Raw genomic sequence first — 20300 nt, 5'->3', positions numbered from 1 at the left:
TTCTAACAGCTCTTTAAGCTGCACCATTTGAACTCAAACAAGAGGTTTCCTTGATGTTTCTAATAGCCAAAGCGTTTTTTATAGTGGCCATGCATACCCAGGACTTTTTACGTACGAAAAGTGTGTAAATAAGATTTTTCCTGCATACATTTTACACACAAATTTAGAGCACAAGGCAGTGGAAAGGTCCGGTTAATTGACAGAAACCAGAACGCTTCTTTTGATCTACATGGATGTAATTGCAAACCATTGATAAAAGCCTCGGAAACAGATTGTATTTCTCAGAAGCCTTTCAGAAAAAGAAACTGCACACAGTTTGTTTGTAATTTAGGTTTGTTTGTTTAAAATGTATTAGGCGCGCCAGACCCGAGGGTATCGGGGCACAAGCAGTAAGAAGCCATACAGCTTAGTACATAAGTTACATAGGTATCAGAAAAACAGCTGGTCTAATAGTTATTCAAATATACACAAACTGAAGCAGTAGTACAGAAATACAGGTGGTCTATGCAGGAAGTTTATATAATTATTTACAGGTGTACAGTTATTTACAGGGATGGCCAAGGTCTGCAGGTTTTATTTAACCTCATTCTCTAAAAGCCATATAATCAGATTTTGTCTGAATTTGGTGAAGGTTTGGTCCATTCTAAGTGAGGTGGGTAGTGAATTCCACAGTTGGGCTGCTTTGACTGGGAAACTGGTGTCCCCAATGGTGGATAGTTTAAAGCGAGGCACCTGTAGGCAGTTGAAATTCACTACTCTCGTAGGTCTAGTAGCTGATTTTCTAGAAAATCTTTCTATTAGCTATCGTGGTCCTTCGTTGTTTAGGCATTTATGGATACGGGATGGTGTTTTTAGTTTAATTTTCTCATGTGTAGCTATCCACTTGTGCTTCCTTCTAATGTCAGAAATATGTTCTTTCCTAGGGATATTTAGTGCGGCTCTAAGGGCGTTAATTTGGGAGTATCTGTAATTTATTAATAATGTATTAGCTCCAATGTATAAGGCGTTACAGTAGTCTATTTAGATAGATGAGAGGAATTGTTTACTGGCTCTAATTAATTTGTATGTGTATGCTGTGGAGGAGACTAGGGTGTTATCCTGTTAAGGGAATGTCAAGGTAGAATCTAAGTAAAAACCTAATGTTTTTACTTCCTTGGCAACCTTGATTAGGTTCCCATCAATGATAAAAGATGAGTATTCCGTGCCAAGTCTAGTGAGAAGGGGGGGGGCGTGGCTACGAGAGCCATGTAGGAGGACGCGTTCTGGAGGAGCTCCCGAGATCCTGCAACGATCCGGGCAAATATGTGCGGTACGACGGATCGCTGACCACCGACGATACACATGATGGTGTGTGAAGGTATTGGCCACGCATTGTGAACTTCTGGAGAGAATAGGATTAACGGCGACAGAGATCGGTGGCTACGAGTTAAAAGACTCCGCGAACAAAGGGCGACTCAAAATGGCCGACCATGGCCCGGGACTGGAATAGAAGCGAGTTGTACGGTGGCCTAGCTGTGAAGGTGCACTGTACACAAACTTGCTACTTTAGCAACCGATCGATTTCCTGGGCCATGTCGAGCAGGCCGGTGCGGCCGAAGGTGAAACAGCCTACCTTAGACGATTTCACTAAAACTCCCCCGAGCCAGGACACTACCAAAAGTAAGGATGCGCTGGCTGGGAGTGGCACGACGTCTTCGTGCACCAACCAAGAAATCCTGGCGGCGATTGTGGAACTGAGGGCGGCCTGGGAATCAAAGCTGGAACTGGCCGTTACTGAACTAAAGACTGCACTGGACCGCAAGGTTGGAGAGGTCCAAGAGGACGTTAATCTGCTACGACAAGATGTCAGGGCCCTGGCGGAGCGCACGGAGTCCCTCGAAAAAGAAGTTGGCCCGAATACAGCAGATTGCGCCACTCATAAGGCCGACTTGCATGCCCTGACACAAAGGATGGGCAACCTGGAGAGCAGAGCGGAGGAGGCTGAGGGACGAGCCCGTCGCAACAACATCCGCATCGTGGGCCTACCGGAGGGGATGGAGGGCCGTGACCCTACGGATTTCATCGAATCCATGTTCTTACAGGAGATACCTGGAGGGGCCCTATCTCAAGGATTTGCAGTAGAAAGAGCACATAGAGCCCTAACTAGGAGGCCACCTCCGGGGAACCCGCCTAGGCCTGTGATCGCCAAAATCCTTTACTACCGCGACCGGGAGAGGATACTGGAATACTTCCGTAAAGGAGGGACGATCACGAGAGGAGCGGCAAACATCACGGCTTATCCAGATTATACTCTGACTGTACAGCGTAGTCGCATGAACTTTGGGTCTGTAAAGCGGAGGCTGAGAGAAGCGGGCCACAAATATATGTTACTCTATCCTGCAAAATTGAAGGTCTTCCATGCACATAAAACCTTGTTTTTTGAAACCCCGGAGGATGCTATGGGATGGCTCGATGCGCAAGGATGCCCCCAGGAATCAGAAGTTCGGCCCAGAAAAGGCTCGGAAGAGATACGGGAATCGTAAAATGGCGTCGCAAGATGGCGTGGCTCGTGGGACTTGAATATAGTCGGTGTGACACCTTCGGTAAAGAAGGTCAGATGATTGCACTATTTGTCAAGACACTGTGAATGTTTATTTGATCGGGAGCCTTACGGGGCGATACTCTCTACCCCACAATAGTTTTAGTTGGGTGGCCGTTAGGGTGACCTCACCCTACTGGGCTCCGTTCACCGACCGGTGCTTGCGGAGCTAGATGTGGGGGTGCCTGAGCTCTGAGGCTGGAGCTGGGCAGCAGTTGGGGTGTGTGATGTTGGGGAAGGTACGGGTGGGGGGAGGGGAGGGAAGTTGGGGTTTAGTTGTGTATATAGTTGAAGGGAGTTTGAGCTTATATGAGGAGTTACTGGACCGAAACGCTATCTGTGTCATGTGGGCGGTTGGGGGTCGCTACAAGAGAGGCAGGGAGGAACGTACTTGCCATGGGAGACCTTAAGATTGTCACCTGGAATGTCAGGGGACTTAATAGTTATTTAAAAAGGAATAAAGTTATGTTGTACCTCAAAAGGCAGAGGATTGACATTGCACTATTGCAAGAAACACACCTGAACCGGCACAAGTTAGAACTGGTTGAGAAAAAGTGGAGTGGCATGGTGGTGGGCTCCCCGTACTCTGCCTATGCCAGGGGAGTGCTAATCTGGGTAGCACCGCACGTCCCGTTCAGAGTCACGTGGCAGGAGGTGGACACGGAGGGCAGGCTGGTTATGCTCATAGCCCTGGTAGAGGATAGAGAAGTTTGCATTATTAACACATACGCCCCCAATCAGAATGCTGCTGCATACTTCAGGACCCTATGCACCCGTCTGGGCACATGTGTGGGGGGAGCGATCATTTGGGGAGGGGACTTTAACTGTGTTCTCGACCCAAGGGCAGATAGGTCCGATGATAGGATTGATCGGCCCACCCCGGTGGCCAGAGTATTACAGACGTTGCTGGGCGACTTTGGGCTGGCGGATGTTTGGCGACTGAAATACCCTGATACCTCGCAGTATTCTCACTACTCTGCTCCACAGCGCCTACACACGAGATTGGATTATTTCTTTGCCACGTCAGAAGTGGTGATGGCGACCACTCAAATTGAATATAAAGCGAGGGTCCTGTCGGACCACTCGCCCTTAGTGTTGATCTGGCAGTATGGCCGCCCTCGTGCACGGATACCTACATGGCGCCTCCGTGCGGAGGCGCTTAGGGACACGGTTTTTAGGGAGGACATCAAGGAGGCGATCCAGCGGTACTTTGAGGTTAACACGGGCAGTGTAGATTCGGCTGGTACACTTTGGGAGGCATTCAAGGTTGTGTTACGAGGAGACGCTATTTCCAAGTCAAAGGGCCTGCAGGGTGGGGTTCTGATGGAGCTAGAGAAGGCGGAGAGACAATTGGAGCGCGAATGTAGCAAGGCAGGAGGGGACGCAGACCTAGTACCTGAGCTGCAGCAGCAGTGTTCGGAGCTTTGGGAAAGGCTCTGTAACCTTAACTATAGGAAATATGTTGAGAGGCAGCATGCGGGTGGAGATAAAACTGGCCGCCTACTGGCATGGTTATATAAGAGAGAAACCCCTAGGCCCCCGATCAGGATGATAGTTAGAGAGGACGGAGAGGAGGTAGACACCCAAGAAGGAGTTAATGCAGCCTTCCTTGATTATTATAGAGCACTGTATGAGGACAAAGGGGGAGAATATCAGGCAGAGATCAGAACTACATTGGAAGACATAGAGCTGCCCAGGATTAGTGATGAAGAGAGGAGCTGGACGCACCTATTACACTAGAGGAACTGGAGGAGGTAGTGAAGGGATTGCCCACTTGTAAGACTCCGGGCACGGACGGACTCCCGAGTGAGTTTTATAAAGTGTATGGGGCAGAGATACTCCCCCCGATGCTAGAAATGTTCAATGAATCTTTCGAGAAGGGTCGGTTACCGGAAACGCTCAGAGAAGCGCTGATAGTGCCGCTCCCCAAGCCTAATAAACCCCGACAATGCTGTGGATCGTATAGGCCGCTGTCGATGTTGAACCAGGACAGCAAGATCCTGACGGCGGTCCTGGCCAACAGGCTACGAAGGGTCATCAGTAAACTGATACACCCGGATCAGACGGGCTATGTCCCCAACAGAAACATAACTCACAATCACAGGCGACTTCACCGGGTGATTGAAGAGGGGAACAGAAGTGATGAAGAGATGGTGGTGGTGTCCCTAGATGCAGTTAAGGCATTTGATTCAGTGAGGTGGCCGTGGTTGCTGGCGGCCTTGGAGGGGTACGGGTTTGGGCCTGGCTACGTGAGGTGGGCGAAACTGCTGTACAGCGAGCCACTGGCCAGGGTGCGCACGGGATCTGTGATATCCAAAAAGTGGCGACTTAGCAGAGGCACCAGACAGGGATGCCCCTGGTCCCCGATGCTGTACATATTGGCCCTGGAGCCCCTGGCGGTGTACCTCAGACAACAATATGACTTGGTTGGCATCGAGGTGGGAGGAGAGAACCATTTGATATCCCTATATGCTGACGACCTGTTGTTGTACCTGAAGTATCCGGAGGAAAACCTCCAGTACATTTTAGAGGTCATGGAAAAGTATGCGGAGTTGTCCGGCATAGCGGTTAATCCCAGTAAATCGAGCATGTTCCCGCTGGGGAGCTTCATTGGGGTCCCTCTGGAACGGTTGCCGGTGTTACCCGTGCCCTGGGCAACTGAGTCTTTCCGCTACCTCGGAATTGATGTATATCATGCTGTGAAGGAAGAACACTTGCACAATACCGAGGCGGCGGTAAAGAAAATCCGCGATAGTATGCGGTTTTGGGAGAAGCTGGCAATGGTGGGCCGGGGGGCGATGCTTAAAATGGTGGTCCTGCCCAGGCTTTTGCACTTTTTCAGCAATATACCATACTTGATACCCAGGAAGTTCTTTGTCAAACTTGATAGTGTATGCAGGGACTTCCTGTGGCACGGCATCCGCAACAGGGTAGCCTTGTGGAAACTGCAAAATTTCCACGATAGGGGAGGCATCAAGCTGCCGAACTTTGAGGCCTATTATGTGGCCAGCCAGCTGCAATACGTGACCAAACGGCTCTCTGATGAGGAAACTGAGTCTAGGCTGGTTGGGAGGGACTGCGCCCCGTTTTATCTAAAGGAGGTTGTCTGGGTCCCTAGGTCGGACTTGCAAGGACGCCCATGTATGTTGCTGTTGGGGTGGAGAATTTGGCGCAGAATGTGCCAGTTGATTGAGAGCCCGTACCCGTGTTCCCCGCATGTGCCACTGGTCGCCCTAACTATGGGGGACAGCCAGCTCAGGAAAATTATCAGGATATATTGGGAAACGGTTGGGCTGGCCACATTGGGAGACATATGGCAGGATGGGGCCATTAGAGAATTCGTAGACCTGGGTGAAGAAACAGGGCTGCACGGGGGCCAATATGTTACATATCTAAGGCTGGTACAGATCATCCGCAAGACTTGGCCGGAGACGGTGCTAGCGGAAGATCCGGACGCACTGATCGGAACGATTTATGATATATCAGAGGGCGGGCATGAGATCTCTAGATTATATGAGGTGGTGATGACCCGGGTGGGGAAGGACTTGATGGATTTGAGGCTGGATTGGGAAGCGGAAGTGGGGGCACAGATGACTGATGGGATGTGGGAACGGGCTATGGGATACCATAAGAAAGTGTCCAGGAATGCTAGATTGCAGCAAATACAGCTGTACATTACGCACAGAGCATATATGACCCCGAAGAAAATAGCCAAGTTTGCGAACGCAGGTAGACAAGCATGCCGAAATGCGATGAAGAAGATGCAGGTATGACACATATGTTCTGGTCCTGCCCAGTGATTGAAGGCTTTTGGGGGGAAGTGGCACAGAAATTAGCAGATAAGGGGGTTCTGCTACGCATTGACACGGCCTGGGCCTGCCTCCTGGGAGGGTTCCCTAGACCACGGAACACCAAACATCTCGGGAAACTGAGAGACCTGGCGTATGTACTTGCTAAGAGAAGGATAGCTATGAGTTGGAAGCAACGCCATGGGCCAATAATAGAGATATGGTGGCGGGACCTGCAGAAGTGGGCGGAGGCTGAAACGGTGGTATGGCAGGAAGCGTGTGGTAATTGTGGGGAGGAAGAAGTGGGCAACCTGCCGGCCTGGAGAATGTTAATTACGGGACTGTTTGGCACGGAAATGGACCCTGCTGCTTCTGAGAGGGGCGACGCCCGGCCACACCAAGTGTACACAGAACTGTAAGGTTGATAAGCTCTTGGGGGGGGGGGGGGGTTTGAAGTGCAGTAACATGGCATTAATTGATGTTTACAGTTTGTAATGTATAATGCTGCAAGTTTGGTTTGTATTGTTTTATTTTGAAAATAAAAAATATTTAAAAAAAAAAAAAAGTCTAGTGAGAAGGGATGCAGATCCTAGGATGAGAAGTTCAGTTTTGTCATCGTTCAGACAAAGGCCGTGTGTGGCCATCCATGCCTGAACGATGCTGTAAATTCTATTCACCAAAGCTAGGTCTGCGCTGTAATCCCCGGTAAGTGGTAGGAGGATCTGGGTATCGTCTGCATAATTGGTGTAAGTGATACCCAGATGGTCCAAATCATCAAACAGGGGCTTAGTGAAAATATTATACAGGGTTGGAGAGACACAGGAACCCTGAGGTACCCCGCAAGTGATGGGGATAGGGTCCGCCGCTGCAAATGGCGAGAAAACCCTCATGGTTCGGTCGCCAATGAATGATTGTATTTACGCTATTGCCTCACTTGAAAAGTGGGCAGCTGAGTCCAAGTGACTACATAAAACATTGTGATCCAATAAGTCGAAAGCTGCCGACAGGTCAAGGAGGAGGAGTTATGCAGGTTTGCCGTTGTCTCTTAGTCTGTCTATTTGGGCTTTAAGATCGATGAGTGCTGTTTCTGTACCATGTAATGGCCGGAAACCAGATTGACGGGAGCCTAACAGGTGGTTAAGTTCTAGGAAGTTCTGGATTTGGATGTATGCGACTTTGTGTAAGATTTTCAACAGGAATGGCACAGTGGTGATGGGCCTGTAGTTGGTTGGAATGGACAGGTCTAACGTTTGCTTCTTAAGGAGTGGGAGTACCCAGGATTCCTTAAGGTTGCTGGGTATCGTGCCGGATGTAAAAGAGGCATTGATAAGTTTGGTAATGAATGGCGCTAGCTCTCTAGCGGCATCCTTAATAAGTTGTGCAGGGCATTGGTAACCCTTACAGTTAGAAGGTTTAAGACCCAGTATACCTTTCTTGACCTCTATAATAGAGACTTTGGAGAAGTGGAATTGGGAGGCATGTTTGATTTTAGATAGTGCCATTTTGTTGGATGGTGACACTTTCTTTAGAGGTATGGTGGAAGTTGGGGACGCTTTCTTTAGTGCTATTTTCTTTTGAAGGTTAGAGACTTTGTTGGCTAGCGCATGCTGTATATCAGCGCACCATGTTTTATCTTTGATGGAGTTGTCTTGGGATATGATTGGAGTTTCTAATTCTTTTAGAATGGTAAAGAGCTCCTTCATACTGGAGTTCGCTTGAGTAATTCTAGTGTTATGTTTCTTGTTTAGCCAAGAGGATGTCTTTCTTGTATTGGGATGAAATGCATATTAGATTAAGCTTATTGTCTGTTGTGGGGTGAAGTTTCCAAGGAGTTTCACATTTCCTTTTGTCTAGTCTTGGGTTCTTTAAGTGGGGAGTAAATTATTCAGGTGGCTTTTCGGTTTACTATTTCTAAGTTTTTGAGGGGCAATCGTGTCAAGAGTTTTGTTCATAATTTTGTTAAATTCTTCTAGGAGGCTAGGATCAGAGTTGTCGGGTAGGGAGTTGAGGGTAGGCAAAATACATGGTAGTATTTTATCTACTGTGATTATTTTTCTTATTTCTAGTAATGTGGGCTGGGCAAGAGGTGGTTGTACAGTGGGTCTTTTAATAGCTAGTGTAAAGGATATCAGGTAATGGTCTGTCCAAGTTTGGGGTAAGATAGAGGTGATGGAGACATTGCAATTGTGATCGGCAACCCAGTCGAGAGTTCTCCCTTTATTATGATTAGGTTGGTTTACTCTCTGGGTGAAGCCAAATTCTGTTAGGATGTTAGATGCTGCAGTTGCATGTTGGTCATTGGCGTCATTAAAGCCTATGTTGAGGTCTCCTAACAGTAGGGTTAAAAGTGATAAAAGGAATGGTTTCTTTCCATTCAACTTCTGCTGTGTTGTCTGCAGGTGCTCGTGGAGCAAACGGCACTGTACATATTTATTTTCCTTGCATTTTAGGATTGTATAATTAATAAGATGCTAAACTAATTTACAATTGCGAATTAATCTTTTGTAAGGCATTATGCTTTTTGTCCCAGTGAAAGCAAGTATTGCACAATTGTATTTTTTCAGAGTTTTTGTGCTGTGTGCATAATCGTGCCTAGGCAGATCATTTTTACTTATTATCACACCCTAATTATAAAAGCAGTGTGTAAAATGAGTATGCATTCAACCTTGCAGTCAATGAGGTAAATTACTATGAATGGTCAGTGGCAGCAGAGTCTTTGCTCAAGGGTGAGTGATGACAATCGCAGTTGTTATAGCCTCTCTAATCTTCCAGACTATATAATTACAACTTCCAAAACCGGACTCTACAGGAAGTGCAAGCGCTGTTCAAAAACAAACAAATGAAAGTTACATTTGTAATTGAAATAGAAACTCAGCAAAACCTGTACCGGTGATAATCCAGATAGGCATTTAACGTCATGTAACGCTTCATACATGGTTCGTCCAACATCTAGGCCCTGTGATTATTATACCTCAGTCGATATTCAGTTAACTGACCTCTGAAGGATGTTAGCCAGTAAGATAGCTCAGCAGGTTGAGCACTCGTTGCTACAATCTGTGCGTGAGGCTAGAATCCCGGCACGGACAACTAAGTCTTTCATCCTTTCAAGGTCGAAAAGGAGTACCAACTTCTGTTTGGTGATAATTGTGATTGATATGTTCTCTGTACAGCGCTTGTTCTATGTACAGCGCATTGCCAAAAGCGCTATGTAAATATTTGACCATGCGATTAGGTATAGAATTTAGCATGGAGCATTTGCCTCTCGGCACTGTTGTATCATGACATTGGCATACCACTAGGTGGTAGTAGCTCCAGGAAATTAGGTATTTCATTAAGCATCAAAAGACAATTCTGCTATCGAAACTCAAAACTCACAATACAATTAATGTTTGCTTTACTATATAATTGACTAGGTATTTGTGTTTTCATTAAATATTCACAGGAAAGATCAAATGGCCAGACCTTAGAGAAATAATGAAAGAGGTATTTGGTCACCATGCAGAAAGCTGTCGCATGCTAATGATTTCCGTACAGTTTTTGCACACGTCGGCTACATTTTACTCTCTTGCAAATGAGAAAAGTCTTTATTCTCTTGAATCGCCTTTACTCTCTACAATAGGGAGTACAATACGTCACCTCCAAAATCTTATCTGCAGCACTGGGTATAGTTACAGGTCAGTGACCTGCCCCAAGTCCTGTAAATGTGTTTATTGCCATTAAAGGTCTTCATTTTCCAGAGAAAGCAATAAAACATTGTTCACATGAAGGCAAAGGCCTTGACTGGCAACTTGACCTTTGCACTGCCCTCTGCTATAAACGTGTGCATAAATGTACACCGGAAAATAATAAAGCTATCATATTTGCAATATTTCCATGCGTAAAAAGGCCTGGGACGAAGACGATTGTGGTGCTTCCTATCTTGGAGAGTGCTATTTTACCCTTTTTAGAGTCACCTCAACCCACTTGCACTGGCATTTCTGCTTGTGCTTCTTCATGGTGGCTCCTCTTTAGCTTCTGTGATTTTCTGTTTGAACTACTGATAATTTAAAAACTTTGAACTGGCCCATTGACTTTGGCTATCCTGGCTCCCTAAAGGCACCCTTCTGAACCTATTGGATTTGGCAGTGCTTGTTCCGTTACAGGTTTTAATTGTTGAACATTATTATTGCTGGGATAAAAGACTGCCTGCATCCCTCTGGGAGAATCTAACTGTTTTTCTAAGTACAAAGTATGTTCTGATCTAACCATAACCTTTCCCTCATTATAACTCCATATTGCAAAGGTGATCACAAATAAGTCTCATTACTGACCTCAAATGACAACACTCAATGTGCTGGAAAATATAACATATGAAAAGTTACTAACCTGCTTTATTGCGCTTGTTCAAATTGAATCCTAACTTTGGGATTAATGTTACTATTAGTTACTGCTTTTTAAAGATTGTCTAATTATCCTTATTTATACTATAACTTTAATTGTTTACTTGGATACCTGTATTTACTGATATTGTACAGCTCAGATTACCTCTCTTAAGATAAGCATAGCTGCTCTGTCAAACTACCAACCTGTGTAGAACAAGCCTATATTAAATGGTGGGTTATCTAATACCAGTTGGACTCTACAAATTCTTACCCAACAGCTTCCATTGCTGTTGTGTCAGTCCTGTATTATTATTGTGGTTGTATTCTTTTTTCTTGCATGATATTTGTAAAGACAAAAGAGAGAAAATGGTCTATATAATAATGTGATGCTTGATTAGTAAGATTTTGTGCAATCTACAAATACAATAGACCTATTTGCATCTTAACAGCCTGACGGTATGGACTACTTGTGCAGTATGGGATCTGCATCCTTGCCATTAGCAGAGCAGTGAGCCTAGCCCTGGTAGTGGGGCTATGGATTTCTCCTATTTAGCCGGCCTCAATCAGTGGCAAAGCAGCACAATCTTGGCAGTATGAGGCAGGAATCGGAAGCTGCTCACCTTCAGTGCCCTAACTAAGATGTAGCTCTTAAATCGAGCTTGGGGTTGTCTGCACTTAGCTAGGGGTGGGTGCACAAACTTCTCTACAAAATGTGCTGTGGCTATCACAAGAAACTGGTATCTTTATGTATTAAAAATATCCTGGCAATGGCTGCTGCCCACTGCTGTGCACACCTCCATAGGCTGGTGAACCTAGGAGCAGGCTGTGCTGGAAGCATAACTAGTCATCAGATCGATCTTCTGAGTATAATTTCCTATTCATTAAGTTGGAAGTACAATTATTTTTAGTGAGCAAAAAAAAGTAAATCTTTCAGGTGAGTAACAATATATTTTAACTCTATCCTTTTATAATCCATACTTTTTTCATCTAGTTTATTCAAATCAAACGTAAAGATACATTTTTACTGTCTTCCTCTTCAGATGAGGCAGTAATAACATTGGATCTCCTTCCTGTGACACTGCTCTGCTGGTACCAGTGATCCTCTGTTGTGAAGCCGTGTGAGTGGAAGCAGGGGCATCACCCTCTCTTCCTGTTCCTAATTTTATTGGGAGTATTTGTACACCTTTTTTATTGTTGCGACTATTTGCCTGTAGCAAAATGGCGGGTGTGCCCCTTATTTGTAGGGTTGTACACTGTACTGTGGTAAAGCTGTTGAAATAATACTGGAGCAGACCAGGTACGAGTGTTCAGACAGAGTCGCACCTTCCCGACTAGCAAGCTGAACACTTGCCACTCCCATGTTTTTGTTAGTGCCTGGCTGACATTGAATGCAAAACCTTCATTTGGGTACTATATGCACCTAGAAACGTATTGCACACCAGTTGCACCAAATGAATACTGGTGCACATTGCATTGCCATCATATCACTGTATTGTGACATTCCTGACCCCCTTCCGATGTTTCCTCCTTACTTTGTCAGAGTTCTTGGCTCCTGGTCTGAGCTAAAGCTCTCTTCTATTAGACTGAAAGAAATGACATTGACAATATTTTGCTTGTTTTCATTGTGGTGGCCTAGTTTGCCAGATGGGAGGCTTCAAATGGTGACTGTGTGCAATGGTAATCGAGATCAATATATTTTCTGTAAACTGTCATGCAAACCTTGTTTTCTTTCCTTTTGTAGCTGAGAAGAGAGGCTAGACTGCGAAGGGAGTACCTGTATAAGAAGGCAATCGAAGAGAAACAACACAGCATTGAGGACAAGAAGCAGAAGTTAAAAAGAGCTTTAGATGGTATGTGGGCCAAACTAAAAGTGATTCCAGAGAGCCCCTCAAACAAGGGATTAATCATCCATCTATGTAAAAGGGAAACATGGGTTGGAAATGTACCACACTTAGTTCAGGGAATTGATAAAATGCTCTTTAAGAAGGCAAGCCTTTTCTTGGATGTACCAATAATCTTTAACATCTGATTATTTGCTAGAAAACCGTCTTATCCCAACGGAGATCAGACGAGATGCCCTGTCTCTTCAGAAGCTGATAGAATATGATGACGAAGGTGGTGAAGGTGAGAAAACTACCTTTTAATGCTTGCATTGAATGAGTCAAAGGGGTGCATGTCTATGTTGGAGGCATCACATTAAAGCCCCTTATGGTTTTGGTTTTGAGTTTGTCGTGCAAGGGTGCTTAATTAGGGAGGGGCGCGCATACGGGAAGTGCTGGAGAAGTCCTGCTTGGCTGCCAAAACGCTGCTTCTGTGGACTGTTACCTGATGAATGAAGACTCTCTGTTGGTCGCAGGTTATATGCGAACACCATTGGAAATTCCCGACAGTGTGATTATTTTGAATTCCCCACAGCCCAAACATAATGTTCATGAGCCTCCTATGGGTATTGATGTAGCTTCAAGTCAGGCATCCACTCGCAATGCTCAGTGTTCGACTATGCCTGGAGCTTTACCATCAGTTGCCGACGGATTACCTTGCGTGTAGACGCTGTGTTCGGCTCATCGCAATTTCAATTCAATCCATTGTAAAGCATAAGTGTGTCTACTTTACATGTACGAGGAGTTGGCAATCTTACACCTGCCTCTCCATTGCCATCATGTAGATTCAATCTTTCACAAGCACCCATAATGTTCCCACATTCTGTGCAAAATTCGTCTCATCTTTCACTAAGCCAGACCAAGAAATCCAACCAATCTCGCAAACATTGTTCCACTGACCTCTCAACATCCTGTAGTGAATTCCTCAATTGACATAGCATTAACAGCAATGAATGTTGCTTTGATTACTTTAACCAAACTTTTCGAAGCTCTTGATACTAAAGTCAACCACCAAACGACACTGATCACGGAGCTACTGCATCGCGACATGCACGTCAAGGATAGTCATCTAGCATCGCTATATCAAGTCTTCCCCCTCCCTGCATCCCCATCTGTCCAGATAGCACTTATGTGCCCCTAGTCCCTGTTATGGCGGCTGTGTCTGATGTACACTCTGCCTCGCACCAACCACCAGCGGTACCAATGACAGACCACACTAAAAGTCCTTTAAGTGCACAAGACATCACCAGAATTACGCCTCAAGTTGAATCCACGCAAATGATGGGAACCTCGGCTATTTCCACAGCTGCTTGCTCCGCAATCGAGATAAACAAGCTTTTAACACTTTTAAACCGTTGGGAGGCAAAAGTATTAAATCTCAGCTGCCGGTAAAGAAATCCAATAATGTCAAAACAAAGGTCATTCAATCACACTCTAGTACTAAACAATTTATCAGATCCATTAATCCACCTAACCAACAAATGGAGTTAGCATCTTCAGCTGTAGTCAAGAAGTACACAAACATTAATCAGGCCAACAAAGATAACAGAATTAAACCCCTCACTCCTAACCTCAAATATAAACCTTTGGATGATCTGATTAGCGCAACCAAAGTCCATGAAGAAGGACCGTACACAATCCCCAGTGACAGAGATACCTGCTCCTCTACTTGCCAGTAGATCCCCTCTGCGAATCTTGCTTTCAACCCAAAGCAACAACACTTTCCTATCCCTTGAACAGCGACGATGTGAAATAGAAAAATCAGTCGCTCTGTACATGGCCTCTACCCAAAGTCGAGATCCAAAATAGCTAGATTGTGCAAACTTACAAGGACCACATAACACATCTCACTCTAATTCTGAGTATGCAATCTCTCAGATGGCTAAACCTGGTCATGTCACTAACACTATCAAGGCGTCATTTTGCGTTGATTGAGAGTCCGTATACCAAGGTTTCTAAGAAGCCGCATCATATTAATATGCCAAGCAAAATAATGCCCGTGCACTTTCACTATCTTATTTTACAATAATCTGCAATATGACCTGAACAGTTAAAGTATTTTGAATTTATTTAACAATAGCCCGAGTCTAGAGGGCATTACATCTACTGACCTCAATCCAGTCCAGTTCCTGATGGATTCAGTCTTGTCAATCATCAGATTATGGATACGCTTGGGCGTTGTGCTAAATGCAATATGGCAATCTAGAGCTGAGCTATTCGCCTTCGGCTTCTCCTTGTACCAAGACACCTTGAAAGACACTAGCATTGCAAAAATGAATACCAATACTTCTATCAATGTAAAGCAGATAGAATCTTCACTTCGCATTGCTTGCTCCGTGTCAGATCGTGAGGTGTCCATTCATTCCGAGACAATTACATCTCAACAGCAGGGGCTCCAAGTATCTTGCTTGAGACAATACCTGTGTGGTTCCAGTAAATATTAATAACCGCTACAGTTGCCTTAGCCCACTTAAGTTTAACTAATTGAATATACATGTTGGGTGCCACCCATGGTTGAAGAGTAATGCCAGATGACATTTTTGCAGCAAATAGTAGGCCAGAGGTTGGTCTACCTTTGGGTAGAGACTTGGCTGGAACGGCTGAAACTATGTGACCATCCTATATGGGGGATGCAGTAAGCCAGGTCTCCTGAAGGGCAACAATGTCATAACTCTAGTTCGGTAAAGGTTGGATCTAGAAGGTGGACAAATCCTCTCATATTCCAGCTAGCAAGGGAGCAAGAAGATCTAATAGATGCCTTTTGCTGTTATGCTTGGGATACTTGGTGCCCCTGCTGTTGAGATGTAATTGTCTCAGAATGAATGGACACCTCCCGATCTGACATGGAGCAAGCAATGCGAAGTGAAGATTCTATCTGCTCTACATTGATAAAAATGTATTGGTATTCATATTTGCAATGCTAGTGTCAGCCAGCCAATCACGCCAGAGTGCATTTTGGACTCCTTGGAGACTAAGCACAGGGGGTTTCGGGCACCTCCCTCACTTCCTGCCCACCCCAGAAACCCTGGAGCCACAGGCGGGCTTCACTCGTGAATCCAGCCAAAGGCAAAGCGAACAAAGCGACCAGGTCTGGTTTGGCACGCAGAGTAAATCTCAAGAAGGACCTTTCCACAAAGAAATGGCGAAAAAAGACGACTGGGGCAATTTTAACAAAAATGGCACCCTTGGGTGCTTTACTGCAACTGCGAACGCAGCCCGCTGTAAATGCACACCACAGTAGTTAAAAGTAAACCACTGCCACCAGCCATTCAGTGAGGATAGGGTAACATAAAAATGTTCATGAGAAGCTAGACAAGTAACCCCTCTAGCACCCTATTGTAAGATGGTGTGTGCTGGGTCTAGAAAGTTACAAAAGTAAAGTCAATTTCACTTTACTGCTCTGGAAAACAGTAGTTTATCCCAAAGAAGGTATTTAAACCTTTGGGAAATCTGAAAGACTTCCCTTTGTCACTGCGCTGAAGGTGCTATGTGACACAATGTAAAAGATGATGCCTGTGGAGTTTGTCAGGCTCCATAACCAAAAGAAACAGTCTTCAAAATCACAATAAAATACATGAGTGTGGGGGGAAAAGGGTCTCGCTTTCCCCAGGTTGAAAAAATCAAGTCCTCAAAATCCAGTAAAGTTACTGGTGGTCTCTAAGGTGGAGGGAATTGGCACATTTCTGAGAATTCTCCCTAACCGCTGTATTTTAGCTTCAGCCTTGTTAAATTTAATTCATTTCAGATGCCAAAGACAAACTCAGCAAGGTCGTTTCAGACTTTCCAAAATTGAGTCTTAACACTGTTCCCTGGCTCCTATATGTGGATGATCTGGTCCTCTTGGCTAAGACATCCAAAGGTCTACAAAATCAGTTAAATGCATTAAATGAATATGTAGAAGATAATCAATTAGCAATCGACCATGACAAAACCAAGATATTACAGTGTGGAAAGGCCAGGAAGGATCGAAGTACAATCCATTGGTTTCTCAAAACGAAACGTTGAAGTCATCCACGAGTATCATTATTTGGGTATCAATATTAATGCTCACCAAAAGGATCTTCCCTACATCAATGAAATCAACACCAAAATTGCAATAGCGCTGATCATAAATGCCAAATATGGCAAGTGTTCTAGTAATCCAAAACTCACATTTTATAGGCAAAAGGTAGTACCTATAATACTCTATGGAGCAGAGACTAAATTCTAGAATCCGGAGATGGCTCAAGATAGAAGGCCGATTTTTGGAAACCCATTTTATCATTACCAGCAAGCCAACCTATGGCCATTACTAGGCACACGCTAGGGCTGGTATCCCTTTATGGAGCCTATTTGTGGAAGCTCCGCTCCTTATGTAGGAAATGCCTATTGCCCAATAAAAAAAGATTCAGTGTTGGGCATTTTATCTTAGTATGTGCAGGCAAGTCACAATTTTCTAATTGCTTGGAAACGTGAAATCACCAATAGATTAGAGGAAGCGGGCGTTTCCATTGACCTCCTTCTATCCAATCCAGTGCTAGCCAAGCAAAAGATTTGGCAGCAGGATTGTACATAACTTGCCAGACCTTGCCTTACATACATAGATTTTAAAAATAATCCGTTCTTGTACAAAAGATTTCAAACCCCAGAGTCCTAGTTTATAACATTTCCATCTCCTTTTTATAGACCTGCATTTTTGCAGTTTACACTGAACCTATGGCTGATAAACGAGGTGTTGGCCAAACGAAAAATAATATCTCAGGCTGCCAATATATGTCGCTTCTGCCAAGAGGCTGCTCAATCCGAATCCTTAATACATCTGTTAATTGTTTGTGCTAGTTTAGTCACCTCACGTAATATGTACTTGAAAAGTTATTTTCAACAGTTTAGAGTCCTTGATCTTGATGTACTATGGCAGCGCATGTTTTGTGCAACTCAGACTTGCAGCAGAATTGCAATTGTTCATTATTGAACAGTAATCAAAGCATTTGAATTGGTATTTATTCTTTCATATCGGCTAGACATTTTGTCAAGTTTTATCATCACGTATGTTTCTTTAAGAATTTTACTTGTTTGGATTTAATTGTATAATTATACAAGTAAATTGGGGGGAGGGGCGCTAGAGAGCCCGCAGCCACCGACCAAGGGTCTGTACATGACTTCGAGTCCCTGCCGAGTGATCTGCTGGACCTTACAATTTAGGCGTCCGGGTCGGTGCGATGGTTTGACATTGTCCCCGGGGTTTCACACTTGTTGCTTGAACTGATTGTTGATCAAACAGATGCTAAATGTGAGACTCCCCGATGGGTCTTGCTAAGCCTAAGCTGCAAATGTAATGAATCTGTCCTATTTCACCTGAAAGATATTGTTTCAAGTCCTCCCCTCAAGGTGTGAAGAGGTGGAGGTCAAGCACCCCCGTTCCGTAGTCCATGGTAAAATGGTTGTTGTGGGATGTCGGGGGGTGGTTCAGTCACTGCTTGTTGGGGGTGGGCTGTGTGGGTGGGGGGAGGTTGGGATGGTGTCAGTTGGAGGGGGGGCAGTTCTTGGTGTGGGTGGTTTTAAGTTGGTTCAAAAAGATTTCCATCTCACAAAAATGGCCAAAAGTTTAGTTTCAGGATGGATGAGCGAACAGGATGGAGTTGCTTTTGTCTACAGCCCCCATCCTAGTTATGGTGAATAAAGTAATCAGTTGCAATGTCCGGGGCCTCAACAATCCGCGCAAGACCCGGAAGGTGGTACAATATTGTGAGAGACACAGGGCCAGGATAGTTATGCTTCAGGAGAGCCACCTCATTGAGAATGGAAAAAAGGGGGTCGCCAGAAGCTGGGGGACCTGCAAATACTACACTACATATTCAGCATACTCAGCGGGAGTAATGAGGTTGATAAAAAACGTCACTGGGATTTTGCGTAAATGACACTGTGATCGATCCACAAGGGAGATATCGTCTCTGGGTGCTTTGGCACCATGATGCTCACGCTTGGTAACATCTATGGTCCAAACATGGATGACCCTGAATAACGCCATCGTGGGGCATTGTCAAAAATACTCGCACACCAACATTGTGTGGGCAGGAGACCTCAACGTGACACTAGACCCACGAAGGGACAGGACAGGGGGTGAGAGACGGCGCTCCAGGGCAACGGAGGCGGTCTTGAGCGCAATGGAATAAAGATTTTCAATAATCACTTACTAGAAAGTCTTAATTCTATTAAAGACACGGAGGCGAGCATTATGCTTCTTTCTTTATTAAAATATTTAAAGAAAGCTCAGCAGCAAGATATTTTTTTTTCTCCGTGCACCGGAGTGCCATGGGTCATATGCATGTAGAAAAGGTGCACAGAAAAAAATGTAACCATAAAACCAACAGAAAACATCATGAAATGTCCTGAAACAACCTAAAAGTATTTCCCAGGAGGCCTGTGGAAAGTTCAATACGAGGACACCAACATGTGACCTGGATCCTCCAATGAGTGTCCAAGTCCCCATATAAACAGTCTAGAATATGATGCCACTTCCTCGTTCGACGCTGAAAACTTGTCTGATGGAAGAATTGGAACTGAAGCCATCTCATAGTAGAAGAGAGAAATGTGCCATGGATTAGGCGGATTTGTCTGTTGACGCTGTTGAGAGAGAGAGAGATAAAGAATTCAAATTAGATCGTGTATATTACAACCCTAGTTCCCTTAGAGGGGTGGGAGAGAAAATGCGTAGTGTTATTTGAGAGGCAGTCATGCATTCAAAACCATGTAACAATTTAGCAATGTACATGTATAACCATGAAGCGTGATGCATTCTAATATCCCGCTGGGTGGGATAATGCTCGCCTCTGTGTCTTTAATAGAATTAAGACTTTCTAGTAAGTTATTATTGAAAATCTTTATTCTATGTCCAGAATGGAGGATCCCATTATGCTAGTTTAAAGCTTACTCACCACAATAAATGCCGGCTGTTCTACCGGTTGCAGGTAGATTTGTTTAAATACAGATTTGCTTGCCCAATCTGCCATTCTCATTATATCTTTCAGTCGGATTCCGACCTGGAAGGCCTTGGAAGCCATGGCTCCTCTTACGGAGTGGGCTCCGAAGAGCAATGTATGTATCCCTGCTTGGGTTAAAGTCCACCGCACCCAGCGTTCTAGGGTTGGAGCGGGAACTGCTTTATGAGGTTTGCGCAAGGCTATCAATAGCTGGCCATTGGGAGAGGTTCTAAGGGGAGCCGTAACCTCTTCGTAAGCCTTCAGGCATCTGACTAAGCAGAGCTTGGGCTGGTCCTTAAAAGCCGGGTAAGAAATCACTCTGGAGTTGCACTTTGTCCTCCTGTGTATATGAAACACTATGCCATCAGGGGAGAAGATTCTGCCCGCTAGATCAAGGGCTCTAATGTCAGAAACTCTCCTGCAGGAGACGAGGCAGAGCAGTGTGTAGTGAGTTTGCCGGATAGGGCAGTGCGAGATAACTCCTTGTTATCTAGCCAAGATAGGAAAAGGTTCAGCACTTTAACGCCCCAGAGCTTAGCGTAACGGGACGGAGGCAGAACTGTCAGTCTGACTCCTTTGAGTAGTCTGCACACAAGGTGGTGCTCTCCTGCTGGGATCCCTTTTATTAGATTGTGGCCTGCAGAAATAGCAGAGCGGTAGGCGTCAACTGTCCTGTAGGCCAGACCTCTTTCAACTAAGGATGCTTGGAAATTAAGAATCTCCTCTATAGGTGC

The 20300-nt window shown here is 45.0% G+C and overlaps 1 protein-coding gene across 2 annotated transcripts in view; it reads left to right on the top strand.

The window, feature by feature from the left end:
* IMP4 (IMP U3 small nucleolar ribonucleoprotein 4) overlaps positions 1 to 20300 on the top strand; it is a 124352-nt gene that overhangs the window by 12672 nt on the left and 91380 nt on the right. Inside the window, exons 1-3 of one of the 2 annotated variants that reach the window (XM_069647571.1) lie at positions 11827 to 11845; positions 12469 to 12577; positions 12768 to 12851. Coding sequence is in view for 1 of the 2 variants with exons in the window: in XM_069647570.1 (XP_069503671.1) it covers positions 12469 to 12577; positions 12768 to 12851 (193 nt within the window). In the remaining variant the exon portion in view is untranslated. Of the gene's footprint in view, positions 1 to 11826; positions 11846 to 12468; positions 12578 to 12767; positions 12852 to 20300 lie in introns of those variants that run through there. The other variant, XM_069647570.1, reaches the window with a different exon arrangement.

This window comes from Ambystoma mexicanum, chromosome 2q, assembly GCF_040938575.1.
Source record: "Ambystoma mexicanum isolate Mex_15411 chromosome 2q, UKY_AmexF1_1, whole genome shotgun sequence".
Lineage (NCBI taxonomy): Eukaryota > Metazoa > Chordata > Amphibia > Caudata > Ambystomatidae > Ambystoma > Ambystoma mexicanum.
This window is presented reverse-complemented; position numbering and strand designations above follow the sequence as displayed.